The sequence below is a fragment of the Colias croceus genome, chromosome 8 (genome assembly GCF_905220415.1).
Source record: "Colias croceus chromosome 8, ilColCroc2.1".
NCBI lineage: Eukaryota > Metazoa > Arthropoda > Insecta > Lepidoptera > Pieridae > Colias > Colias croceus.
Window position 1 is genome coordinate 10,683,751 of NC_059544.1, and position 26,276 is coordinate 10,710,026.

The following is a 26,276-nucleotide window of genomic DNA, read 5'->3' on the forward strand; positions in this document are numbered from 1 at the left end:
AAATGCAGGCGGAGTATTGACTTCGTTGTTAGGTTTAGGAATAGGGATTATCTTAGCTGTACGCCATTGGGAGGGCACAAAACCAATTAATAAAAATGCATTGTATAATTGAAGTAATAAGAGCTTCCCCACCAGCGGTAAGTGTCGCATCATTGAAAATGAAATGTCATCACACCCCGGAGCAGTATCCGATTTTTTAATAGAATTATCTAGTTCTTGAATAGTTATTGCTGATTCTAATTTAGTATTCCTGGACGAAAAGGTAGGTTGTGCAGGGCATACGTACATGGGCGCTAGATTTGCAAGTAAAGCCTCCGCCCTATCTTTGCTTACCATGCATCCAGTCGATCTAACATGATGTCCTTTAAGCCACTTCATTTTGCGCCACATGTCCGAAGATGAGGTGGAGTGATCAATAGAAGTACAAAAGCGCTGCCAAGATTTATTCTTTGCGACCCGAATAATTCTTTGAGCATTAGAAATCTTTTCTTTGAGTACGTCTAAATTTGCAGGAGAAGGACAGCTTCTAAAAATTGACAGGGCTAAACGACGTTCAGCAACCGCCTTTGAAACTTCTGCATTCCAGTAGGGTTTGGGTTTAAACTTATCACAAAAGAATTGGGGTATTTTCTTATACGGAATTAGTCTATCAGCAGCAGATACCAAAGTGTGTTCAAATAAATCATAAAAGTCTTGTAAATTTGAGGGAATATTGAAGTTATTAAATGATTGTTCTAAAAATGAAGTATAGGCATCCCAATCACAATTATTGAAATTTCTACGTTTAATAAATGATCTCTTATCATACGTGGACGATGAAAGCTTTATAATTAAATGGTCACTTCCCAATGACTCGTTAGTGACTTTCCAAGAAAACAAAGTTGCCAAGTCTGTAGAGACAAAGGATATATCAGGAGTAGATTGTTGTAGAACACCATCAACGAGCCGCAATCTTGTGAAATTTCCATTGTTTAAGTAAATAAAATTATTATCTATCGATGCGTTTAGAACCTGTACTCCTCTTTGATCAGATTTATAAGACCAACCAACATGGTGTGCATTAAAATCACCCAGAATTAAAGTTTTACCACCAAAACCAGAAAACAAATAATCCCAATCATTTTGAGAAGTCGGGACAGTAGATGGGCAATAAACACTCAAAATATGCTCAATATGCCGACAATTAAGAATTTTAATATGTAACAATTCAATACCAACATTCGAACTTTGATGACTACTATAGATACACTTAACAGACTTATGCGTGAGAATAGCTACTCCACCATATCCATCTATTCTATCTGAACGAAAAATGTTATAATCGCTTATTCTCAAATCAGACTCACGCATAAGCCATGTCTCGCTTAACACAGCAACATGAATTTTTTCATGATTAAGTAAAGATTCCAAACTAATGAGCTTAGGGCGTAAACTTTGGCAATTCCATTGTATAATATTAATAATGCTAACTCGATCGTCATCATCCATTATTTTTTAATGACTCAAATAGATCTTCAATTGAAAAACTACTTACTACCTTCGATATAATCCACTGCGTACACATTGTAACTATATGATGAATTTTCTCGTCAAGGGATTGTTTACTAAATGCGACATTACACAACTTGGCCAAGAGGCGAAAGAAACTTAATCCTTCCACCAGTTCCTTTCTACCTTCCTCACTTAGTCTTGAAGGCTGTGGCTGTTGTTGTCTTTGAGGAGTGTGGTCTTGGGTATCCATTTGTGCCGAAGATATTATATCCTCCATCGAAGGAAATGGCGTATCCCGTCCAGACATGGCATTTTTCTGTCTCTTTTGCTTCCGGCGGATACCAATATTACTCGATGCAGCTGGCTGGGGGGTAACAAACAGATGAGACATTAGATGTTCATTTTTTTCTCCCACAACATCTTGATTCTCCATAGTGTCGGGTAAAATAAGGGGGGTAGGTTCCGGTAATTCTACAGGTATTGGGCTAGGGGGCACGTAAATAGTAAGCGCTTTTTTATAGGTGCAGTTAAACTCTGACATTATCTCTCGTAATCTCCTTTCTTTTTTAAACACCGGGCAAATTTTTTGTAGTGACATGTGGTCACCAGAACAGTTAACACAACAGAATGATGTAGCCGTACAGTTTTCGTGGTTTTTAGCACACTTGGGGCAAACAATTTTCTTAGAAGGGCACACCAAACGCCTATGGCCAAACTTCCAACATCGAGAACACTGCGTGACAGGAAAAACATAAGGATCCACATTGATACGTAAGCCATAAATGGATACATGACTGGGAAGAGCTGACCCTTTAAAACACAGTCGGATAGCTTCGCACTTCTCCCAAGAACTCACACCCTTGTCATTAAAATTTCTCTGATTTAATCTCTTTACAGAAATTAATTCGATGTTGCTTGATATATTACGCAACAATTCCTCTTCAGAAACATCCAATTCAATATTTTTAATTACTCCATACGACATCCCCACCTCAGATGACCTTTGACATTTCCATCCCAAATCTTCAAATGCCTTGCACTCGACAAAACGCTTTGCAAATCTCTGCTCCTCGAATGTAATGCTCATTTTATATTGTAATAAATATTTAATACGACATATACCGCCAATCTTATTTTCGCTGAATAAACAAGCTAATGTGAACTGTTTAGGTAACACAGAACTGCTTGTTACAATTATTTCAATTTTATCCTCCAACTCGTTTATACTGCCTTCACGCACAACTTTACGCTTTCTAGAAACAATATTCCAATCCTCCTCCGATGAATTCTCCTCCCGTATCCTCGACCTCTTCCTATTCACATCCTCCGTTCCCATATCTAATACATCACCGCTTTCAATAATACGTTCCTCCGATCCGCTTACATTATTCTCCGCAATATCAACTCCACCAATTTCGCCCGTATTGTCTAAGTCATACGGTTCGTTTTCCATAGTGCGCTGACTCGACCCGGCCGCGGGTCGAGCCGTGCAATGATAAGATAAGATAAGGTACGAAGATAAGACAAAGCTAGTACAAACACAACCAATCAGAAGGAATGCGTATGCACAACTGTATAGTGGGTTGATATTTCGCTGCATTATGCATTTGAATATTTTTCTTATTTTCTTTTTTTTAATCAATGATTTATGACTAAATTTGAATCTAAACTGATATTATAAAGCTGAAGTTTGTTTGTTGGAATGCGCTTATCTCAGGAACTACTGGTCCGATTTGAAAATTTCTTTCAGTGGTAGATAGTCCATTTATCGAGGAAGGCTATAGGCATCATTACGCGACTAACAGGTGCGGAGCCACGCGGGTGAAACCGCGAAGCGCAGCTAGTACGTAAATAACGTATAATTCGTCGATTCAGCTATTTTAGCTTTTAATCCTATTTATGAATATCTTAATATATATATAAATCTCGTGTCACAATGTTTGTCCTCAATGGACTCCCAAACCACTTAACCGATTATAATAAAATTCGCACACCATGTGCAGTTCGATCCAACTTGAGAGATAGGATAGTTTAAACATGTAGGTACCACGGGCGAAGCCGGGGCGAACCACTAGTCTTAATATATATAAATCTCGTGTCACAATGTTTGTCCTCAATGGACTCCCAAACCACTTAACCGATTATAATAAAATTCGCACACCATGTGCAGTTCGATCCAACTTGAGAGATAGGATAGTTTAAACATGTAGGTACCACGGGCGAAGCCGGGGCGAACCACTAGTTATTTTATAAAAATTCAAACACAAGATCAAAATATCTTATTCGTCACAGGGAGAATAAAACAAACATTTTCAGTAATAATTATTTATTAATAACTTACAAAACAATAAGGAATGTCACAACATAATAAATACTTTGTTACAATAGCCGGTTTATCACAATCCTTAAAAATTATAAACAAAACAAAAAAATAATATGGATTTTCCTTTTATGGACATTAAATTAAATTACAATAATACTATTCAAAATGCTATTTGAAAATAGTTGTTATATACATTATACATACTAAGTATATAATAAAAAAATGTATATGGATTATGATGTTAGGTAATTTATTTATTTGTACCAATATATAATTTTATATCTGTTTATTAGATGTGTAATGTATCGCATGTCTCAGTAATAGGTTATTTATTTTAACAAATTATCAACTTAACATTAAAGTCATGTTTTTAAAGTGAAACTTTTATTACATCGTCTCAAACTTGTTGGTCTGTGTAGCGCATGTCGCGTGACGCACGATACGTACGATAATTATCGTACAAATACGATAATTTTTAGTTAAATGTCTATAGTGTGAAAAAAAGTTTCACTTTTACCGTGGTTTCATAAAACCACACAACATTTTTAGATATTACTATCGCCATTTCTTTCTCTCTCTTATACATTTATCTGTGATGACCGCTTTCTCTCTTAAATAAGCTACCAATTTAAATAATATCATATTTCGTAGATATTTTTAAGTCACTTTTTCCTTCACTCCCTTTTGTCTTGGTATAATTCTTTTTTAAACCGCGTTCAAATTGTCAGAACTAAACCAAAACATCAGCTTTCAAATAAAAAAGAATTATCAGAATACGTTTACCGAGTCGAAAGTTCTTACGTAAAAAATACAGTCGATTCGAACGCTTCTTTTTTTAAGTCGGTTGGTCAAAACTGTATTAAAAAACAAAGTCTCTTTAAAAATTTAATCACAAGTCTTAAGGCCGTGTACGCGGTCCGTGCGCTGTTTAGCTCAAATATGTGATTTTTCAAACCAGATTGTCCATCAACCACTTATCTTACAAACATATGAATTACTAATAATTTTAGGAAATTTTATTGTCTATATAGTTAGTTAAGAGTTTTTTTTCAATTAATACAGTATTTGTGAATACCATCAAGATAACTGAGCCGATGATTACTTGATTTCACTTTTAGTGTCAATTTCGAAGCTAAAAATATCTGAAATTGCTGACAGATCTAACACACATTTTTTTTAACTAACTGCAAAAATCCTTATTAAAATAGTTAGTTAAAAGATTTTTTTATTTTGGACTCCTAACTTACGAAATTAAAATCCGAACAATGTGAATTTTTTTAGAAATTATAGTCGACAAAATGATTATTTTCACCAAGATATTTGACTTAGTTGAATATAATTTATACATATTGCAATAAAAGAACGTCTTACTTATAAGATTAAATTTAAAAAATCAACTAAGGTACCTCTATTATTTTTCTACAATTTTTTTTAAAGTACTATAAAACACTGCGCGCGACCCGATTAAAATCAGTCGGCAGCGAGCCTTCCCAGAGAGAGGACATGTTGCTCGGCGCTCTCCTGTGGACCTATGCTGTTCATAGTAAAAGGATAGCGCAAGCCGCGATCTATCGTAATAGATCGCGGAGATTTTGACTTGCGTTAAATTGAATAAGCCCTCTTAAATATTTACTCAACTTTCCACCATATTTAATAGATATTTCCATCTCATTCTATATTTTCCACTATTCCTTTGAATTTCCTCATACATCCCTATTTTTGAAGTTATACTTCTTTTGGCGCGATGGAGAAAAACGACGAGAGTCAATTTTTACGATCAGAAAACGAATTTTAACAGCATGAAGTTAGTTGTAGATGGTATGAAAATTGATAACTATGTTCAAGTTGTATATTCAAGAAGTATAACTTCTAACGCGTGAACATAAGTACACACACTCTTTTTGAAGTGAAACTTCTTTATCGGGGTTGGAAAAAAATTTAGTGTAAGTGCTGATTTACACAGGGTCAGTAACTGACTACAAACTCGAGGCAAATCAGTGCTGACCCGAAAAAAAACCCTGTGTAAACAGATTTGAAGTCAGTACAGAGGCTTGAAGTCTATGTAAACAGTTAAAGTCTGACTCGCGACTGACTTGTCTACTGACCCTGTGTACATCAGCACTTACATTGTTCCGTTACGCGCCATCTTTTTCTTATCCCTACCACGCGTGATTCGACGTATTTCTGTAAAGTTGCATATAGTAAATTATTTTTTGAAAAATAAGGTCATAAACAAGTTTCACTTCTTACGTGTGTACACTAATACACGCCATTGAGCTATTATTTTTTCTAAGTCTCCCAACTTCATACATCCTTCCTTCCCCAATATTATTTTAACATATATTTTACAACAATTTCAACACCATATTCCTCTCATTAGTAGTAAAATGTAAAACAGCGGATATAGCGTTCAACATGTGCTTTCTTCCCGCGTAATCTGTAGACATTAGATACGCTAGCACTACGTTCTTTAGGTATTCTAAGTTTGCCCCTTCACGTGATTGGATGCGTCGTAACCTGTGAAATAAAATAATTGATAAGCATATTGTTTTTTTTTTTACCTGAGACATCAATACTATATATATTATAAAGCTGATAAAGGCGAAAGTTTGTATGGATGTATGGATGTTTGTTACTCTTTCACGTAAAAACGACTGAACCGATTACAATGAAATTTAGCACACATATAGAGGGTAACTTGGATTAACACATAGGATAGTTTTTATGCCGGAAATCCCACGGGAATGGGAACTATGCGGGTTTTCCTTTGCAAACGCGGGCGAAGCCGCGGGCGGAAATCTATAATATTATAAAGCTGAAGAGTTTGTTTGTTTGAACGCGCTAATCTTAAGAACAACTGGTCCGATTTGAAAAATTCTTTCGGTGTTAGATAGCCATTTTATCGTGGAAGGCTATATGTCATCACGCTATGACCAACGGAACGGAGCAATGCGGGTAAAACCGCGGGGCACAGCTAGTATAAATTATAAATACATACTTATTATCACAATTACTTGGAAATAAATTATTTAAATAAACTATTTACATTACTTCCCTGGATATTAATTTAAATTTTACAATATTTTTGATATCTTCAATAGTATTTACTGTGAATTAAATTTACTACGTATTTCGTTGTATTTGATTCTACGCGGATAAATGAATCGTGTAAATCGACTAGTCTTTACGTTCTTTATGTGCCATAGCATGAAAATATAATATCATAGTGCACATAATTTATTTAAATTTTGTACGTGAGGGTCATTTTGATTGAATGTTAATTTCCATATTTCAAGTTTAATTTAAAACTAGATAGTGTAAATAATACAGATCAGAATTGATTACAAAATCGAAGTGGGCGAATAATAAACAAATTACCTGTCAATTTCTTCCTTCAAAGTTCTAATGACTTCTTTAAATCGTTCCTTCTCTATGGTCGCTTCGCGTTGACATTCTCTGAAAATAATAATATATTTTATTAAGACATGTAAAATATTATAAACAACTTAATTACGTAAGTGATTTGAAATAATTGAATGAGAATTTTAACAGAAAAACTTATTTTCTCGTCTTCTAGTGAAAGTCGAGTCAAAATCGGTTCAACTGCTATATTAGAAGCCATAATATCAGACAGAAGATAATTTTCATAATTATTATTTTACTATACCGGGGTTTTGTAAACACTATTTTATCAATCTATCTTATGAAATTTTGAGTATTCGAAAAGAAATAATCGCTTTTGAACCCTCAATATTAACTATTTATTGGTTAAGAAAAATCTACAGAAAAAATAAAAAAAATCGATAAATTTTCTTTACAAAAAATATACAGCAATGCCAAATAATAACAAACAAACACAAAAACAATAATTAAACCTCAATAATATTCTGATTCCTCACCTATACTGTCCTTCTAGCACATGTTTCTCTCTCCGTAACTGCGTAATATCTAGATCTTTCCTCGCCAACTCGTGCGCATAGTGCAGCATGTGCGGCAGTGCACTTTTGTCTTGCTGTGAAAAATAAATCTATTTATATCTCTTCTCAATATATTATATATGTACATTTCTCGTGTTTCACATGAATATATAGTAACTAACATTGTAGTTACTATATTCATGTGAAACGGCTGGACCGATTCTTATGAAATCAAATTAAGTTGTTATTTATTTTATTTTATTAAAAGAATGTGTGAGCAAGCCTGCAAAACAAGATTTGACCCTCTGTACAGTGCGACATAAAAGAGATGAAATTAATTAATTTGGAACTAATTTTTTTTTCATTATCTGGCAACCCTAAATTTTCAATGCAGCTGTCAAGTTGAATAAAAATTTGTTGTTTTTTTGGTGAAGTTGAGAATTCTTAAGATAAAATTGTAATTTTGAACAAGAAATTTACTCAAAAAAGGAGAAATCATGAAAAGGTTAAACGTAGCGGTGTCCGTGATGCCATGTATAAAGTTTTAATTCGGTGTTTCTCATAATTTCAAGCTGAAAAACCAGAAAAATATTTGGAAAACGTTTTAAAACGTACAGCAGATTATACCGGTGAGATTCCATTTGTTTTTGCTCAGTACTACGTAAAATAGAATATTCTATTAGTGACGAGTGTTTAATGTACGTATCTAGGGCGATTATTACGTTTTTGAAATTTAATTTGAGGTTATTTGTATGTAAACAAAAACTAGTTTTTATAGTGCGACCAGCCTTAAATAGTATAGTGATAACTATTTTCATACAACTACCTATGAATCCTTACTTACTACTCTAGAGTGGCGCAGGGACCCAAAGTGACTCTTGGCCTCCGACATAAAAAAAATATTTTTAAGCTACTAAATAAATATGTTCAATGCACTATGTATTTGATTTTATTCATCTTAATTCGTTTGTTATAGGGGTTTCTGAAAGCACAGTACGCAGGATAGTGGAGCAATGGAGTAAAAATGAAGGAGAATATCTACAAAAAATAAATAAAAATATGTAGTTTTCAAATCACCTTGTTTTTTTTTTTTACCTGACGGGTTTACCATCTGGGTTTGAGCCTAAGGTTTGAGCTGTATGTATGTATGTTTGTTTGTTCGTATGTTTGATTCTATGTGCGCCTCTGCAGTCTAAATGGCTTGACCGATTCTATAAAATAATTCCAAATACATTTAAGTAAAATTTGACCTAGGTAGGTTATTTAAATTACTAATGTATTTTTGTCTTAAATTTACACGATGATCAATGAAACAACTTTAAATCGCGGTATTTATTACTTTTAATATTTTGATTTTTATTCTATAGTATCAAGATCGCTTGCGTCGCAGTATCAGTGTTGCTATATGAGCGACGGTGGCGCCCTCATTTTTTTTCATCTCTTTTGTGTCGCACTGTATCATAAGGATTTTTTTAAAACGTTTGAACTTTATGAAAAAATAAAAAAGAATCAAGAATATCATTTTCTGACCTCATTAAAAAAAACCGGGTGATTGCTTGCTTCGTTCAAACCTTTTCGAAAACATACTTAGTTATTCCTCTTTATTTTAATGTATCATTTACTTAGATACCTAAATAATTATTGAAATTAAGACCTTCAATTCAATTTAAGGGAGAAAATTTTCAACAGAATTATTTATTGTTGGTGTTCAAAATGTTGGCCGTTATTTCTTATACAAGTGCGGGCCCGTTTTCTCACTTCTGTTGTTGTTACTTTCAACATCATTTGCTCCTTCATTGTTTCAAATGCTGAATTAATTCTCTCTTTTAAGTCTTCTCTTGTGTACACCAGTTCCTTGGCTCGAGCCCACACGAAAAAGTCTAAAGGGGTCAAATCTGGTGACTGAGCGGGCCAAGGGATTGGTCCATCCCTGCCGATCCAGCTATCGGGAAAGCTGTTATTTAAATGTTCCCTTACATTTAATGTCCAGTGAGCTGGACAGCCGTCTTGCTGAAAAATGATTTCACGATCTGTTTCAAATATCGGGGCACCAGATTCCTGTACCAGCCTCGGTAAATCATTTTGAAGAAAATGTAAATAATTATCGCCATTTAAATTTTCGGGTAAGAAGTGAGGCCCAATCAACGTCCTGCCAATTATTCCTGCCCACACATTGACTGAAAACTTCCTCTGGAATGTGATTTGCTTTTTCCAGTGTGGATTATTGTCCTTGTCAGCCCATTCGTGGAGATTGTGGAAATTTGTTATGCCCTCTCTACTAAATTTGCTTTCATCGGTCCATAAGATTGATTTTAAAAACCAACCATCTTCAATGTCTCTACTGAGAAGGTAACGGCAGAACTGAATCCTTCTTTGAAGATCTTGCTCTTCTAGAATTTCTCTTCTCTTCTTCTTCTTCTTCTTCTCTTCTTCGTCTTCTTCTCTTCTTCTTCTTCTACACCCTGCACACCCGTGCCATGGAATGGATATTTGCCATTTTGGTGCATGGTGTGCCACACCTTCCATTGTGAAATGTTCAAATTTCGAGCTACTGCTCTGGTACTTGTGGTAGGATCCGCTGCAAATGCAGCCAAAATGTCTTCTTCGACACCAGGTGAGTGTCTGCCTGGATTGACCCCAGACTCCACGCGGTGTATCCCATCTTCAGCAAGTCGTCGAAAGGTGTTGTAAAATACGCGGACATTCGGGACCCTGCGATTGGGATATCGCTCTTGATACATCCGTCGCGCTAAATTTCCATTGCCGTCAGCTCTGCCATACATAAAGACAATGTCTGCATATTCTTGATTGGAAAAAGTAGCCATAGTCTCTTAACAATGAAAGAGCGCACTAGATGTCAACACAATTTTACGATAGTTCAAAAACAACACGTGCAGGAGCGCAAAGCTGCGGCTTAGGCTACGACTGGACACGGTAAATTAATAATAACAATAGGAGCGCACTAAATGTCAACTCATCACAATTTGAAATACGATAGTTAAAAAAAACTCGTGGAGGAGCGCAAAGCTAGGACTAAGGCTACGACTGGACACTGTTAACCAAAAAGGATCAAACTAACGCAATCAACAATACACGGTAACGTCAACTCACTAGAACAGTAGTTATGTTACTAAATAATAAAAGATGTACATACCAGCCGGCTCCATTATACTCCTCGCCCTCATTCGACACAGAAAGGGCCTGCCCAAAAACGACTTAATTATCTTAGTAACTAAATCCATTTTGCTGTAAAAACTAAGGCGCTTACCCCGTTTTTCTATTGAACTGGACACCGAACTACCTGGAAATGACCTTATCGCACGACGCGCTGCGTCCTTTGTTAGAAAAATCACCATAATTTAGGTCTCGCACGTGCACAATAATTTTTAAAATTATTTCAAACACAAGTAGTTGTAATAATCGATTTTTTCAAAAACATTAAATTTTCTCCCTTATATTGGTTTGTAGGTCTTAATTTAAATAATTATTTAGGTATCTAAGTAAATGATACATTAAAATAAAGAGGAATAACTAAGTATGTTTTCGAAAAGGTTTAAACGAAGCAAGCAATCACCCGGTTTTTAACCGACTTCAAAAAAAAGAAAAGGAGGAGGTTATCAATTCGGCCGGTATATTATTTTTTTTTATGTATGTACACCGATTACTCCAAGGTTTCTGAACCGATTTACGTGATTCTTTTTTTGTTCGATGCGGGATGGTGTCGAATTGGTCCCATAAAAATTTTATTCGGATAGGCCCAGTAGTTTTTATTTTATGAGCATTTTTGTCTGTAGGTATTTGTAAATTTTGCAAGTGCAAGTTTGAAGTCGGTTGTTTTTAACGCAGTTATCACTTGTTTTAAATGAGGTCAGAAAATGATATTCTTTTTTATTTTTTCATAAAGTTCAAACGTTTTAAAAAAAACCTTATGATACAGAGGTTCAAATCTTGTTTTGCAGGATTGCTCACATATTCTTGTAATGAAATAAAATAAATAACAATAAGTTGTTATTATTTTTTAGTATTATAATTAAGATTATCATTTAATTTGGCCATGGCCGAAAAATGTAAAATAATTGCTATTTTTTGTAAAAAAGACATAAAAATTAGTTTAAAGAAACAGTCAGACTTCGTCTAAGACAACCATGGCTTAAAAGGTTCTAAATTGTCTCTACTAACTTCGCCTTAAAGCTTTGCACCCATCTCCCAATCACCCTGTATACTGTATAGCCTTCCTCGATAAATGGGTTATCTAACACCGAAAGAATTTTTCAAATCGGACCAGTAGTTGCTGAGATTAGAGCGTTCAAACAATCAAACTCTTCAGCTTTATAATATGTATTAGTAAAGATAAAAAAACTTATAGACGGAGACGGTGCGAACAGCTTCTTTTTAAACCTCCATATATTAAAGGCTAAATACTCACACTAAGTGCCTGTCCCTCCTTCCAGCCCTCCTCTGAACTAACCCTCCTCGACCTGTCGTTCCTCGCCCGTATCAAGTTGTCCGTCTCCTCCAATAGATTGGAATATCTCTCGCGTTGCGTCTGTACGTGTTTCTCGAGGGTTTGTATGCGATTGCGCAAGTCTGTCACTATGTCCCTGTGGTACTCTTGTTCGCTTTTTAGTTTCTGGAATAAAAACGTACGTAGTAAAATTTAAGTTTGGGATTTATTGTAGCCTAATCGGCTGTTTAATTAAGATACTTTAAACTAAAGGTCTGGTTAAGGTTATTTACTATGAATTACTGTTAAGCCCTACTTAACTGCCCTACTTAACTGCTTCTATAAATTTTTAGATTACTTTTAAGTTATAAAGAAACAATATTCCTAGATTAACACAAAAAAATAAAATAAGTAATAAAATCTTTTAAAATATTGGTAAGTTCATGATCATGTACAGTATTCGAAACTTAAACTTTTAAAGATTAAAATTTGCAAATTATTATTTTTTTAATTCCTATACAAAACAAATTATCATCACGAAATCGACATTAACAACTTTGAAATAGATACAAAAAATATAAAAAAGATTTCCCGTACCGGGAATCGAACCCGAGCCTCCTGGGTGAAAGCCAGGTATCCTAGCCACTAGACCATACGGGAGATGAGAGATGGTACGAAATAGATGTTTATTGTTTACAATGTGGCACTATGAGTAAAATTCGCTATAAATTATTATTTATTTCGCTTTTAAATTTTTTCTCATAACCAAATTATCCGACTTTGGTAAAAGAAGGATAATGTTTTTCGAGCGCATACAACTCATGTCTGTAACAGAACACTGTATTGTAATCGGAAAAAAATATTTTTAATTAATACTTCTTTTTTCTTTTTTCCAGCTATCAAACAGAGTTGCCGATAAACGAGAGCCGGAATATCAGAGTTGCCGATAAAAACAACAATTGAATAACAAGAACAAAATGTATTCTAAGCTAATGCCTTTTTTTTATAGTGGGGAAATATTCCAAAGATACCCACGGCCCCCGGGGAAGGAGCCGTGGTTTATGTCGGATTCTTAGCGACTAAAACCCCACTGTGTTCCGTCGAGCCGCTTTAATGATGGGGCCGCGGGTATTGGTTGGAATTCTTCCGCGACATTCTAAGCTAAAGCCTGTACTTCTTTATATGTCAGTCTATTTTATAATAAAAACGACGTGTGGCACTCGGGGACTGCCGCGGTAAAGCTATTGCATGCTATGCCTTCAAGCCACACCTCCGCCCGTCGGAGTGGGGAGCGTGAGGTTTTTTCGTTACGGAATTTCTCAATTCGGTCCCCGCGCTCAAGGCCCGCGATAGAAGCTATGCAATAGCTTAAAAAAATTATTGATAGACTATATTTTTTTTAGTTATTTATTGTTTGTATGTAATGTTTAGTGTTTTTTGAATAAACTGCTTAGCTCAACATCTGATGCGTTTTTATTTACTCCCATTCTAACAGTTACATAGCGAACATTCATTTTTTATTTTATGAAAGGTTAAATCTTTTTATTAAGTAAATTTACACTGAAGTTACATAATCATTATACATGAAGAAACTACATTTTCGCACCGATTTTGACAGGACTTTTAGCTTATTTTTTAATTTCATGGCTAACTAAGGCTACAATTTTAATAGCTTGACAGAATTCGGCTAGTCTACAAAAAATAATAATAATATATCAAATAAAATAATTTAGAATCAATACCTCTTCCTGCAATTTTAAAGAATCAGCTTTATCCTGTTGTTCTTGTTCCATCATCAATTGGAACGTTTCAGCTTTTTCCTTCAGCACAACTATCTCGCTCTTCAGACTCGCTATCTCGCTCTCTCTATCCCCGACGAGACTATTTTTCATACTTTCTTTATAAGTATCAAATTCTTTCTTCAAAATATCATAGTCCTTTTTACATTTAGAGTGCACATGATCAAATGTGTCTATGTTCAGAATGGTCGATATATCTATAGGGTTGCCGAGTTTTTTGTTTTCGGCAATTAATTCCTTTTTTAGTATGTGAATTTTGTCGATTAGGGTTTGTAGGTATTCCGTGTCGGCTAGCTTTTCGTTGTCCGTTTCGCTTTTTTGCGTGTCCTCTGAAATTGTACATTTCTTTATTAATAACAGTTTTAATAATAAATAAGGATTAATAAAGCATGTATGAAAGGTTGTTGATCGCCCCTTATATTATGCTAGAATATATACAAGCAATTTTCATGACTACAAACATAACTTATGGTTGGTTTGATTTCTGGCGTTCTGTTTTCCATTTAGTCGTAATTATTTGTTATTGTAATAAACTAAAGTAAGGACTAATAAACATAAGTGCTTCGAATAAAACGGCTTTCTGAACCATTGGAAAAAAATAAATTAAGTATTAAGATGCATAAGATCTTCTAAAAGGAAGTCTAGTTGAATGAACAAAAGTTAATAGTTTTTGTTGAGATCTTCACTGTATAGTGTGGTCAATATACCACATTTTGTATTTTCACAATCACAAGCAACATTAGTTACAATTATATTGTTATTACAATTATATTGCTACATAATCCACCAAAAACCATAGACATACTCACCAATACTCCTACTACTAGACATTCTGTCCAGAATCCTGCCGTTAACAGAATCTCTTAGTTGCTGTATGATCTGCTGATCCCTTCGTCTCTGCAAGTCATATTCCCCGATGGTTTGGGACAATTCTGCCAATTTTCCCTCTAATAATGCTACTCTTTCTTCTTGTCTTGCGCAGATCTTTCTTGCTGATTCTTCTGCGCGTTTCACTTTTATTTGCTCCTGAAACATTAATTTTTTTCAAAAGTTAAGTTTTCATGAAAATACTAATACTTTTTACAGCATCACAAAAAATAATTAATTGCTTCTTTGAGAAATGATTATTGCATACATTGTGGCTTTTACGTGATAAATGTCAATCAACATTACAATAGTAATATTTATTTTATAGCATTCAAATTTTTAGAGAATAGAAAAAAAATCGTTCGATTTTTATATTCTTTAAAAAAATAATTTTATCGGGTATCTTAAATCCATTATTATGACAAATTAAAAAAATAATAACTAAGACCAATATGAACAATACGTTTCTGACGGCACTGGGAGGCTTCTGACTGCTGCTAGAATTTGAGTTTGAGTTTGAGTTGAGTTGTTACCTCACGTATAGCAACAGAGTGTGACTGTTCAAGCAGAGCCAGTTTCTGCTGCAGCCGGACGAGCAGAGCTGGTGTTTCCACCGTCCTCGCTTCAGCACGCTGTAGACGGCGTTGGGATGCTTCTAAACTACTGCTCAGGTCACGAACACGCTTTTCTAATTCTGATTGGGATGCTGGAATGTTCGAAGAATAGATATAGATGGATAATTATATGGAAATCATTCTTAGTTATATAAAGGCAAATATAATTCCGTCTATCTGTGTATCCAAATTCATTGTACGAATTAAATTTGTTAAAGAAAAAGATTAAGCCTTAAAAGGTTTTTCTTTACAAGAAACTAAATGTGAAATAGAAGATGGAAACAAAAACGACTGACACGCGAAAACGTGAATTGCGGGCGAAACTGCGGGCACAAAGCAAGGACATAATCAAATTCGTCTATTCATACACAAAATCACACTGTAAATGAAGCTGAGAACATACACATGTTGTATTTATCTATACAAATATTATAAAGAGGAAAGGTTTGATTTTTTGTTTGTTTGTTTGTATGAATTGAATAGGCTCCGAAACTACTTGGCAGATTTGAAAAATTCTTTCACCATTCGAAAGCTACATTATCCACGAGTAACATAGGCTAGGTTTTATCCCTGAAATCCCACGGGAACGGGAACTATGCGGGTTTTTCTTTGAAAACGCGGGCGAAGCCGCGGGCGGATAGCTAGTTTTTAATATTAATAGAAAAACACCATGAAAAAGACTATGACTATTTGCTGCGGTAATGTTTGAACAACTTTAAGATAAAGATATTTTTTCCCTGCATTGCAATCATCATTGTTGTCGGTTTAAAATTATCGACATTGAAATGCAGTTGGAAGTCGAAGTTTTAAATTTAAACTGTAGAAGGTACATATTTAATTTTATCACCTCATAAATGTGCTAAAAGTAAAAACAGCAATTTTATTGTGATTTTGTATAGTTTTAAACATGAAATAGAATTACCTTGAGCCTCACTTGAGTGCACAACTTTATCTTCAAGTTTCTCTTTTGATTTCCTCTCATCATATATTTTCATGTGGAGTTCTCTAAAAATTGAAAAACAAAATTAATATAGGTTTTAAATTAAAGTATCAACAATTTTTAAATTATATTGAAAATTGCTAAAATACAGTCACTGAAGTAATATTGTCACTCTACTTTTTTATAAATCTCTTTTCTCCTCTCTCTAATTTATAAAATGATTATTTCAAATCTTCTTTTGTATATTTTCACTTATTTTTAGCTAACTTTCATAATTATTAACATTCCTAACCTTACATAATATTATATTTTAAAACTATTTATCAAAATTACTTTCCACATACTTCAACATGGCTGAATGATTAGCCCTCTCTTTCTCTCTCTCCTGAATTTCATACGCGATTTTCGCTTTCAAATTATTCACTTCTGTGATGTGTTGCTGCACCAATGTTTTAGTTTCCTCCCGCATTGACGCTATCATATTTTCGTACTGAAAAATCAAAAGATAATATAAATTTATACTGCATTATGTTTGTTAGTTCAGATTAGAAAATTATAAAACTAACAAAAGTATATTAGCCACCTCTCGTCGTGATTTGACTGACCTGGGATATAAACGAAATAAAGCATAGCCTATCTAATATTCTAATATATATTATATACTATAAAGGCGAAAGTTTGTAAGTATGGATGTATGGATGTTTGTAACTCTTTCACGTAAAAACTACTGAACCGATTACAATGAAATTTAGCACACATATAGAGGGTAACTTGGATTAACACATAGGATACTTTTTATCCCGGAAATCCCACGGGAACGGGAACTATGCGGGTTTTCCTTTGCAAACGCGGGCGAAGCCGCGGGCAGAAATCTAGTTTGATATATAAATAATGCAGTTGTTAGCTGTTGAAAGAATTTTTGAAATAAGTTTAGTAGCTTTTATCTGAAGAGATTACTATAGTCGAGCCAATTTAATAGACAACATTTGACGTCTATCAATTTTATCTTCGAAGAGAGGTAACCTGCTTAAAAACATCGATTAAAGTGAATTAATCGATACGGATTTGAAACATTTGTCAATCGAATTTATTAATTTATGATGATTTTTATTCACAAGTAATCAATGCATTCGATTCTAGATGTCAGATTTCGATTTTTAGAGTAACGTCTCTGCTATTTAAAAAGAAAAAAGGTTTATTGACACAAAATTGTAGCGACGTCAGTTCTTCAATTCAGAAATTGTTTATTATGTTTAGTATGGTTTATCAGTAGAATGAAATCTTAAAATTACTTGTATCGGTCATTATTATTATAAATATGTAATTGTAATTGAAAAAAGTTAAGCAAATGTGCAGTTCTAACAAAACGAAATATCATGTTATTCTATGTCGTCGTTACTAGGTTACGTTGTTGAATTTTGTTGAACTGTCAAATGTTGCCTATTAAAATGGCTCTACTATAATATACATAAACAAATGTTTCCTCTTTTAAATATGAGTTTAGTTATCGATGCCTTATATTATGTTACCTTCTCTCTAGTAACTTTCTTGTCTGCCTGAAAAGCTTCTTCCATTCTAGACTTCTCCGCTGAGAGTGTTGATAGTGATAGAGTGAGAGCCGCAACTGAATCATCTGCTGCTGAAACTGGAAACAAGCCAATATTATACATTGATAGTAAAAATACTGTAAATACTACTGTTTGAAGAATTTGTGTTTTTTTTTATTTCATATTTTGTTTGTGGATGGTATGTATGCATGACTTTATCTCTGTAGTTTTTGTGTTTATACAAACCTTACACAAATTTTCATATTGTTTTCAAATTAACTGTATTTAGGTATGGAAAAAAGGTGCTATGATCCTACTTCTAAAATAATAAAAAAAAAACAAATGCTAGTTGTTTAAATTAAAAAATATATATGATTTACCTTCATCATTCTCAGTTTTGTTCAATGCTTTTAAACTTGTTTCTAAAGCCTCCTTCTCCTTTGCTAATCCCTTATATGCTGCGACAACATCTGGAAACATTTATTTAATTTTTTTTTACTTTCTTATATGTTTGGAGAACATATCATCATCAGCCCATATACGTTCCCACTGCTGGGACACGGGCCTCCTATGAGGGTACAGGCCATAATCCACCACGCTGGCCAAGTGCGTGTTGGCGGATGACACATGTCGTCGAACTTTTTAATTCTTCGACATGTCGGTTTCCTCACGATGTTTTCCTTCACCGTTCGAGCAGTGGTGATGTTACAACATGCGCAGATAAATTGAAAAATCAATTTATTTCCTGCGCGCTCGCCTGGTCTCGAACCACGGACTTATCGATTTGAAGTCTAAGGTCTCACCACTGAGCCACCACTGCTCACCACTGTTTGGAGAACATAAGTGTTTGAGAATTAAAATTGGTTTTACTTTCAGTTGTCGTAATCAAGTTAAGTATGTTAACAAGAATGCAACAAAATGACCTCGATTATTGTTGCAATCAGATTTATTGCACATTTCTAATAATTCTAATTTCTATAACTCAAGAAAGCAGAGAATTAAAGTAATCAATAATTAAAGAATACTACATTATATTTACCTCTTAGACGTGCTTCGTAACGCTTTATTTGGTCAGCTTGTTTTGTAATTGTTGATATCAACTCTTGTTTTGATAATGACTCCATTGTAGCACTTGTTCAATTATTATCAAATATGCATAGCATTAGATGAAAAAAAAGGCTAAACCATTAACGATTACTCAAACGAGAAAATAAATCGAAATTTACCTCTGTTTAAAAAATACAAAATGTTCAAATAATAAAATATCGCAATGGGGTGGCAATGGGTTTCGACTTTCGAGTTGTTGGACAGTGTTTCTATTTTGACGAATGACAATGACATTTGACAATTGACATTGACAATAATATAATACCAGATTTATGCTGTCAAATTTAGCATTTTTGTTGCGTTCCAAAGAATTTAAATTTTTTAGACTCAAATCTTTAGCTGCTATAAAAAAAATATAATTTAAATGTAGTTATTATATACCTACATATAATAGGAATTACTTATAAAAATCTTTTTAAAGACTTGATCCTTTTAGACTAATAAGTTTCTCATTTATTTCCTAAAACCAAATAGGTATGTACATACGAAATATTGAATTTAAAAATAAAATCCAATACAAAAGTTTAGAATCTAAGGTTTAGAAAATCTACTTCATAAAATATTGCATTTTATAACGTACATAATAATATGAGGTGCTAAATTGGAATTACATATTTCAAAATGCAAGTGCTGATATTAACGAGAAACTTGTACCTAATAAACTACTACTAAAACTAAATAAACTTAAGGAATTTATGAAACTATATTGTTTGTACCTGTTTTTTTTTGTAATTCGATTACTGTTCGATTTATTTAGGTATTATTAATTCAAATTTAATGGATGCGAGATGAAATATTATGTGGATCTAGATACCGTAACAATCGGAGCTGCAATCTTCGAATGGAATGCTTAAAAAAATAATAATCAAATAATTGCTACAAATTACATCGCTATTGAAGCCAGATGCTTAACAAATATTGTATTCAGTGTATTCCAGTTCTTTTTTTCCATAATTGAAACATTTGATTACCGGTCAAAGTAGTTACATTGACCGCGTGGTATAATTTGTCGCAACAAATGAAATCAAAATTAACATTTTAATTCAACAGCTGTTGCTCTACTTATAATATTGTCATATTTTGCATACATGTTCCTATCCCATACCCCTTTTTGCCCAACTGGTTCAGCCACCTACTACGATATTATTTTTTTTAATTACACAATGTATTGTTAGGGTGGACTTCATTATACATTTAAGGGGTGGTTACATGCAATGCAGTATAAGGGACGAATGACATTGTATTCACGCACCTAAAAAAACGTTTGCAAGATCATAAAATTAAGGATACGAAAACATTGATTTTAGGGAATATTGAACAGAATAATGGTATTGACAAATTTAGTAGAAATGTTTGTTGAGTCGCTAAAATTACTTACTTAGTTATAACTTAAATTGAACTAAAAAAATCCAAAAATATTTTTAAATGTAACTAACTAAGTACTTACCTACCGTGAATTTCCATCCATTCCATTCACATTTGTGTTATAAAAATAAATGTGAAATGCATGAATAATAATTAATTCAAAGCTAAAAATAAACCAACCAATTATAAAAAATGTTGTCTGGCAATAATTTTAGCGCGCAAATTCGGGTCTAGTCCGAACTCAACTCGGAGATGAGACAACAAATCTGGCACATTGATCTGTTCCTCCCCGTTGTTATAGCAATGTAGCAAGTTCATTGAACCCATGGGGTGACTTCACCCCTCGTCAATCTTCCTAATAAAATTGGGCCGCCGAATATCATGTGTTATTGCCCTTTTTGTATGCTTTTCGATATTTTCAAATGCAAGCTACGTAGTGTATCTGCGTTTCTGAATCGATAGCGGATAGATTATACAATTATAATACGACCGACGACGTAAGTATGCAAAAATCGAAACTTGATAAAATACGATTGCCATTACAATTTAAATGAAGTTTCACATCCGGTTCAACAGTTACCGAATTCCTTGAGCTTTATGCATAAGATAAAAGTGTGAAAATTGGTAGATATCATTTCTATATTTTCATACTTCGATTTCGCTAGCGAGCGTGACTGAGTATATTTTACAGAGATGAATTAACAAAATATATTAGGTATTTCATAAATCCAAATTATTTAGGATATTCGCAAGAATGTATGCTGCTAGAGGCTGTTCGAACTGTTATTAAGATATGCTTAGATTATTTTATATTATGTATGTTATATGCATTAAAATTTCTGAAATTCCCATAATCACCAGTCATATGTAAGTCCGTTTACAACGCGTCGCCGGGTAAAATGTATTCACTATTCATATTTCATACATAAGACATCAATTCATCGCAAAAGGGAAAGGTCTAAGGTCACTCACCTAGCTTATAGTATAGCTCGTTTATCAACTTTTTAGAATATCGTGTAGGTAGGTATAAAACCAAAGGGCTAAGGATATAAATAAAAGAGTATTTAAATACATTATTGCTAATGTCAATATTTAATGTCTATATCAATATTTCCTACATCAGATTACATTCGTTGACATTTCAATAATTAAGTAAGCCAATTAAAACCAACGCATTACCGACGATTTGTACTGTTACTTATTCTATCTATCCTAGGCCAAAACCTTACAATACCCATACCTGCCCGGAAAGGAAATTAAATATTTGTGAAATATAGTTAGAATAAATAAACACTTATAATTATCAACACTAAACACATATAGCACGTAATATTAAATCAGAATTAAAATATAATTTGGACAGGTGTACTGTGTATATTGGTAAAAGTCATCGACCGTCACATAGCAGCTTTCGCTACATTCGTCGTGGTATGAACGAGCGAGTCTCGGATCTTGTTATTACAGGATATTGGTGTCTTTTCGAGGCTTTAGCAAATAATATTACTATTTAAATAACTTTATTAGGTGGGTTTCATTTTGGTATTACATCATTTGCTTTTCATTTCACACGATTACAGAATCAAAGACTTGCTCGTTAGCGCGTAAAAATATTAAGCCCGTCATCGATCTTATTGCAATTAAATTCTTCGTCTTATATAGCCTCAGTAACAGTCTTATATAGGCGTTTATTTCAGAGTTAACCCTCAGAAGAGCATGCAACCAGCACATGCTAGGCATATTATACCTTTGTCCCTCTGGGTTAACCCTACCATGTCTGGTGTACAATTTGTACCGAATAGTAAGCACGTGTAATCTTTCAAATGGACAACACAACACAAACTAAACTATTCACTAATCTGTCGTGAATTTTTTTGGTTGTCGTCGATACATATTATGCGTTGAAAAGCTTACATTTATCGATCGTATTGAACGCAAGGGTTTGAGACCGGCCCGTCATCGTAGTAATGACTTCTTTTCTATGTAGAGGGTTAGAAATTATATGATATTTACATCGTACGATGCGACATTAATATCGCACCGCACTTCAATAGAACTGATACACTGATTTTCAACTATAAAGCTGCTGGCTCGAGTTACTCGTAAGTGTTACTTGACAGTGAGACGACATTCTCGAGCGGCGAAATGAAAGTATATTTACTTAATTAACCCAAAAAATTCAAAACAGTTTCACAGATTACAATAATTCAAAGGTACATGTTTACCTGTGACTAGTTTATACACACCATTCGTTACTGCCTGCTGTGTTTTATAAATTAAACTAATGTTAAACAAACACCACACTAACATAATTTAAACTCAAATACTAAGCAAAGTTTAAATTACAGAACACAGTAATTCTTTTAATTAAACACTTAAGTTATAAGTAGGTACTTAAATTTAACGTTGCGCAAAAATAACTGACTAGTTTCGTGTAGTTAAGTACTTTAAATAAATAATAATTATTAAACCTTAATGAAAGTTTTATCCTTATCAGTAACATAAACTTAAAACATACTGTTCCAAATGCATTTTCGAGCCCCATTCGTTATTATTATGAGATATTCCGACAGCTTTCCTCAATCCTGTGCCAATAAACCACACATTGAACCCTGGCAGTTACTTGGAGACATTCAGAATGTATATTTTTATAAAATAAGGGTCTCAAATTGAAATACATGGTTTATGAGCACAAATCATTTATAGTATGATATGCGTTCACATTTATCTATAATTTTACTACAAAGTGTAAGAAACTACAGACATGAATATTCTGGATTACATAGTCACAAATTTATAACATCAAATTGCTGAGTAAATTTATAAGAACTAATTTCAAACTTACACCTCTAGATATATTACGAAAAGAAATCTATGATAATACATCTATCAACTAGAATAAATTATTAATTATACATTACTTAAATGTAATAATAAATAGTGATTATATAAATTAATAAGAGAGACAATATCATATGGATAATTTTGCATACGCAATAAGCTGGGCTCGCAGCTCGGGTCATACTCAATAAAAAATTTATATTAGTTATAATTATGTATTGCTAATCAGTTTTGTTGTTTGCAACAATATTTTAGATTCAAAATTACCGTTAGAAACGTCCACAATTTACACAAACGTGTTATAGAATTAATTATTATTAATCAATGAGTCAATACAAAATTTTATCCAATAAAATGTTGATCAAATTTTTCTTATAAGATTGTCATGGTCTCAAAAATTCCATAATTTAGTCAAGATTCATCAAAATAATGTTGTCAATTGAGATTTTTAATTTTATAACAGAAATGAAACAGCAAAAATATTACTAGGTACTATGCTTTATACAAATAAACGATTTTTATTAGTCCTTTATCTAATGATTTTGTGCATGAGTCAAGCTCAAGATTATAAATACTTTTAATTATATCAATTATAATTAATTTATTACTTTAGTTACTTATAAACGGACAATTCCTACTGTTATAAAAATTTTCATGGAAGATACTTTGCTAGTATAATATAAGTAAATTTTATCTAGCATTCTGTCATCTTTGGTAGTGGGTATGTATTTATCGTAATTTAGATACTATATCATTAATTTTGTTTAAATATATATTGCGGCATTTGAAATATAAATAAATGTATAATTGCACATTTTTCATACAATATAGCTTTTTTCTGTATTACTTATAGTAAAAATTTAATATTGCACTGTCAATAAGATTTGTAAAAATAGAAAATATATTGCTTACGTTTGCGTTTTAACATCTTGGTAAATATAAGCCTTATTTTAAATGTAAATAGGTTGATCTCTTCATGGTTCATTTGAGAGATGATGTAGGTGATCTTAGTCATGTCAAATACTGGATTTACACTTAAAAATGTGAAAATATTGTAATAGAAAATGAATTCACAATAGCAATATAGGATAGGGGTATGATCATGAAAGGGCATACAATGCTATGTCTTTCAGAAATAATTGTCATACAATATTACAGTGATAGCATCAAAGTGGTTTGTACTTCTTCATGAACACTGGTGAACTGTCATGTCATGATTTGTTTTTCTACATATAAATACTAAAGTAATTGAATATCTGACGACAAACCATGACAGTTATGATCAACATTTTTGCATTAGCTACAATTTATTGACTAGGTTTTGAAAACACTTAAGATTTACTCTTGTTCGTTTTGAAGCTGACCTGCAATACTTGACCGTTCAGCGAGTACCCATTCAGCGATTGGATGGCGACAACCGCCTCATCGTAGTTTGTCATTGTGACAAAACCATAACCTTTGCATTTGTTGGTCGCTGGGTCTCTGATGATCTTAACGCTTTGCACTGCGCCAAACGGGCCAAACAGCTGCCAAAGAATGCTCTCTTCTGTGTCAGCGCCAATGTTGTAGACGAAAATACACCAACCGGAACCACCAAGTGCATTACCTTGTATAAGAGGATCTGCAAGTGGTGAATATCTTTGAAGACCTTTGTTAATAGCTAGTAGAGCCTTACCCGCAGGACCGATGAAGCGACGCGCTGATGCTGGAGCCAGGTATGCCGCCAAAGGAGCTAAAGCCTTATTCTGATTGCTAGGGTTATTAGCACACTTCACCGTCATAGGCCCTGTACCCCCTGGAGGCACAGTTCCATTGAGCTCACGTATTGCTGCTTCTGCTTCACATCTCTGGTCGTATCTGATGAACGCCACTCCTCTGGAGGGTCCCTGTAGACCCTGATCCTCCATGCCCCCTTGCATGAGGTGCCCAACGTTCACATTTTCGTGAAGTATACGCGAGCTGATAATAGTACCATACGGACTGAACAATTTCTCTAATTCCTGCTGGGTCATGTGCTTCGGAAGACCAGACACGTATAAATTGGCGCCTTTAATGGCATCTGAGCTAGGACGGGCGTAAGATACTTTGATAATCTTATTCTGTAAGCGGAGACCATTCAGGGTATTCACTGCTTTCTCGGCGTCTTCTGCTTTATGGTAATTAACGAAAGCGTAACCTAAGCTCTGCCCGTTGAGAATGTGGTCCGGGAACACGGTCACTTTGTCTCTAATTAACTTGCAGCTCTCAACTTCACCCACACTGGAAAACAGCGATCTTATCTCCTCTTGAGTCATGGTCTGTGGTAAGTAATTTACTATCAGATTCGTCTTAGACTCATTATGGCATGGCTGTAACTTACTACCATTTTGAGTCGGCTGATTGGAGTTTACCGTGTCCATCGCATTGGCCATCATCTTTACGTAAATTGTTTACACCAAAAACGGAGAAAATACACTAGTTCGATAACTTAAGTCGAAATTTACCTATGTTCGAGCAAGATCATAGAATTATCGGCCGCGATATTGAGTTCGGTTCGCGTTGGTTGAAAGCATATGCATGGAAAGAAAATCAATAAGATGCTGTCCACTCTCGTACTTATCCTGTTTTCGGCTGAACTGTGTCTAATACGTTGAATCAAATAGGAAGCGGGAACACAAATTAACGTTAGTTTATTAGATCTTTTTGAGAATACTAAAGCAAAGTGAAAAGGAAATCAACCAAAAATCTATGCGACTTGCGACCTATTCTCGTAAATTCATTTCTTTCACTTCACTTTCTTTTTAAAATGTTGCCAAGAGTGGACTCATTCCAACATTACCCCACACCCAAATTTTATTTACCAGCAATAAAAAATGGAAATTTTAATGATGTAAAAAACAGCTATAACATGTACGAATAAAATAATAATTTCAATTTTATACAATTTTATTATATATAGTATTAGTGAATAACAATATTTCAACAAAAAATATTTCTTAATGTTGATTCAAATGAATTGGAAAGTATAAAAAATTTAAATGATAG

The 26,276-nt window shown here is 33.7% G+C and overlaps 2 protein-coding genes, 1 long non-coding RNA gene and 1 other non-coding gene across 5 annotated transcripts; 1 reads left to right on the forward strand and 3 right to left on the reverse strand.

Annotated features, from left to right (window-relative positions):
- Positions 1–6,006: 6,006 nt before the first annotated feature.
- Positions 6,007–19,228, reverse strand: LOC123693571 (GRIP and coiled-coil domain-containing protein 1). 2 transcript variants are annotated; one of them, XM_045638732.1, is made up of 12 exons: positions 18,982–19,228; positions 18,323–18,412; positions 17,925–18,040; positions 16,740–16,885; positions 16,378–16,460; positions 15,375–15,547; positions 14,784–15,000; positions 13,918–14,303; positions 12,158–12,361; positions 7,714–7,826; positions 7,193–7,270; positions 6,007–6,331 (listed from the first exon to the last, which is right to left on the reverse strand). In XM_045638732.1, exons 1-12 carry the CDS (start codon positions 19,064–19,066, stop codon positions 6,160–6,162), a joined length of 1,863 nt encoding a protein of 620 aa, XP_045494688.1. In that variant the 5' UTR covers positions 19,067–19,228; the 3' UTR covers positions 6,007–6,159. The 2 variants fall into 2 exon arrangements, with proteins under 2 accessions (XP_045494688.1, XP_045494689.1); XM_045638733.1 differs by lacking the exon at positions 18,982–19,228 and adding an exon at positions 18,782–18,900 and having other exon boundaries at positions 18,323–18,462.
- On the forward strand, positions 8,329–8,804 carry LOC123693572. The gene is made up of 2 exons (XR_006751698.1): positions 8,329–8,429; positions 8,708–8,804. It is a non-coding gene; the product is annotated as an uncharacterized LOC123693572 (long non-coding RNA).
- Positions 12,764–12,835, reverse strand: Trnae-uuc. The gene has a single exon. It is a non-coding gene; the product is annotated as a tRNA-Glu (tRNA).
- A 2,249-nt stretch (positions 19,229–21,477) lies between the features above and the next one.
- Positions 21,478–26,052, reverse strand: LOC123693573 (ELAV-like protein 1). Its single transcript, XM_045638735.1, has one exon. The coding sequence runs from the start codon at positions 25,664–25,666 to the stop codon at positions 24,584–24,586; it is 1,083 nt and encodes a 360-aa protein (XP_045494691.1). The 5' UTR covers positions 25,667–26,052; the 3' UTR covers positions 21,478–24,583.
- Between the last annotated feature and the right edge of the window lie 224 nt (positions 26,053–26,276).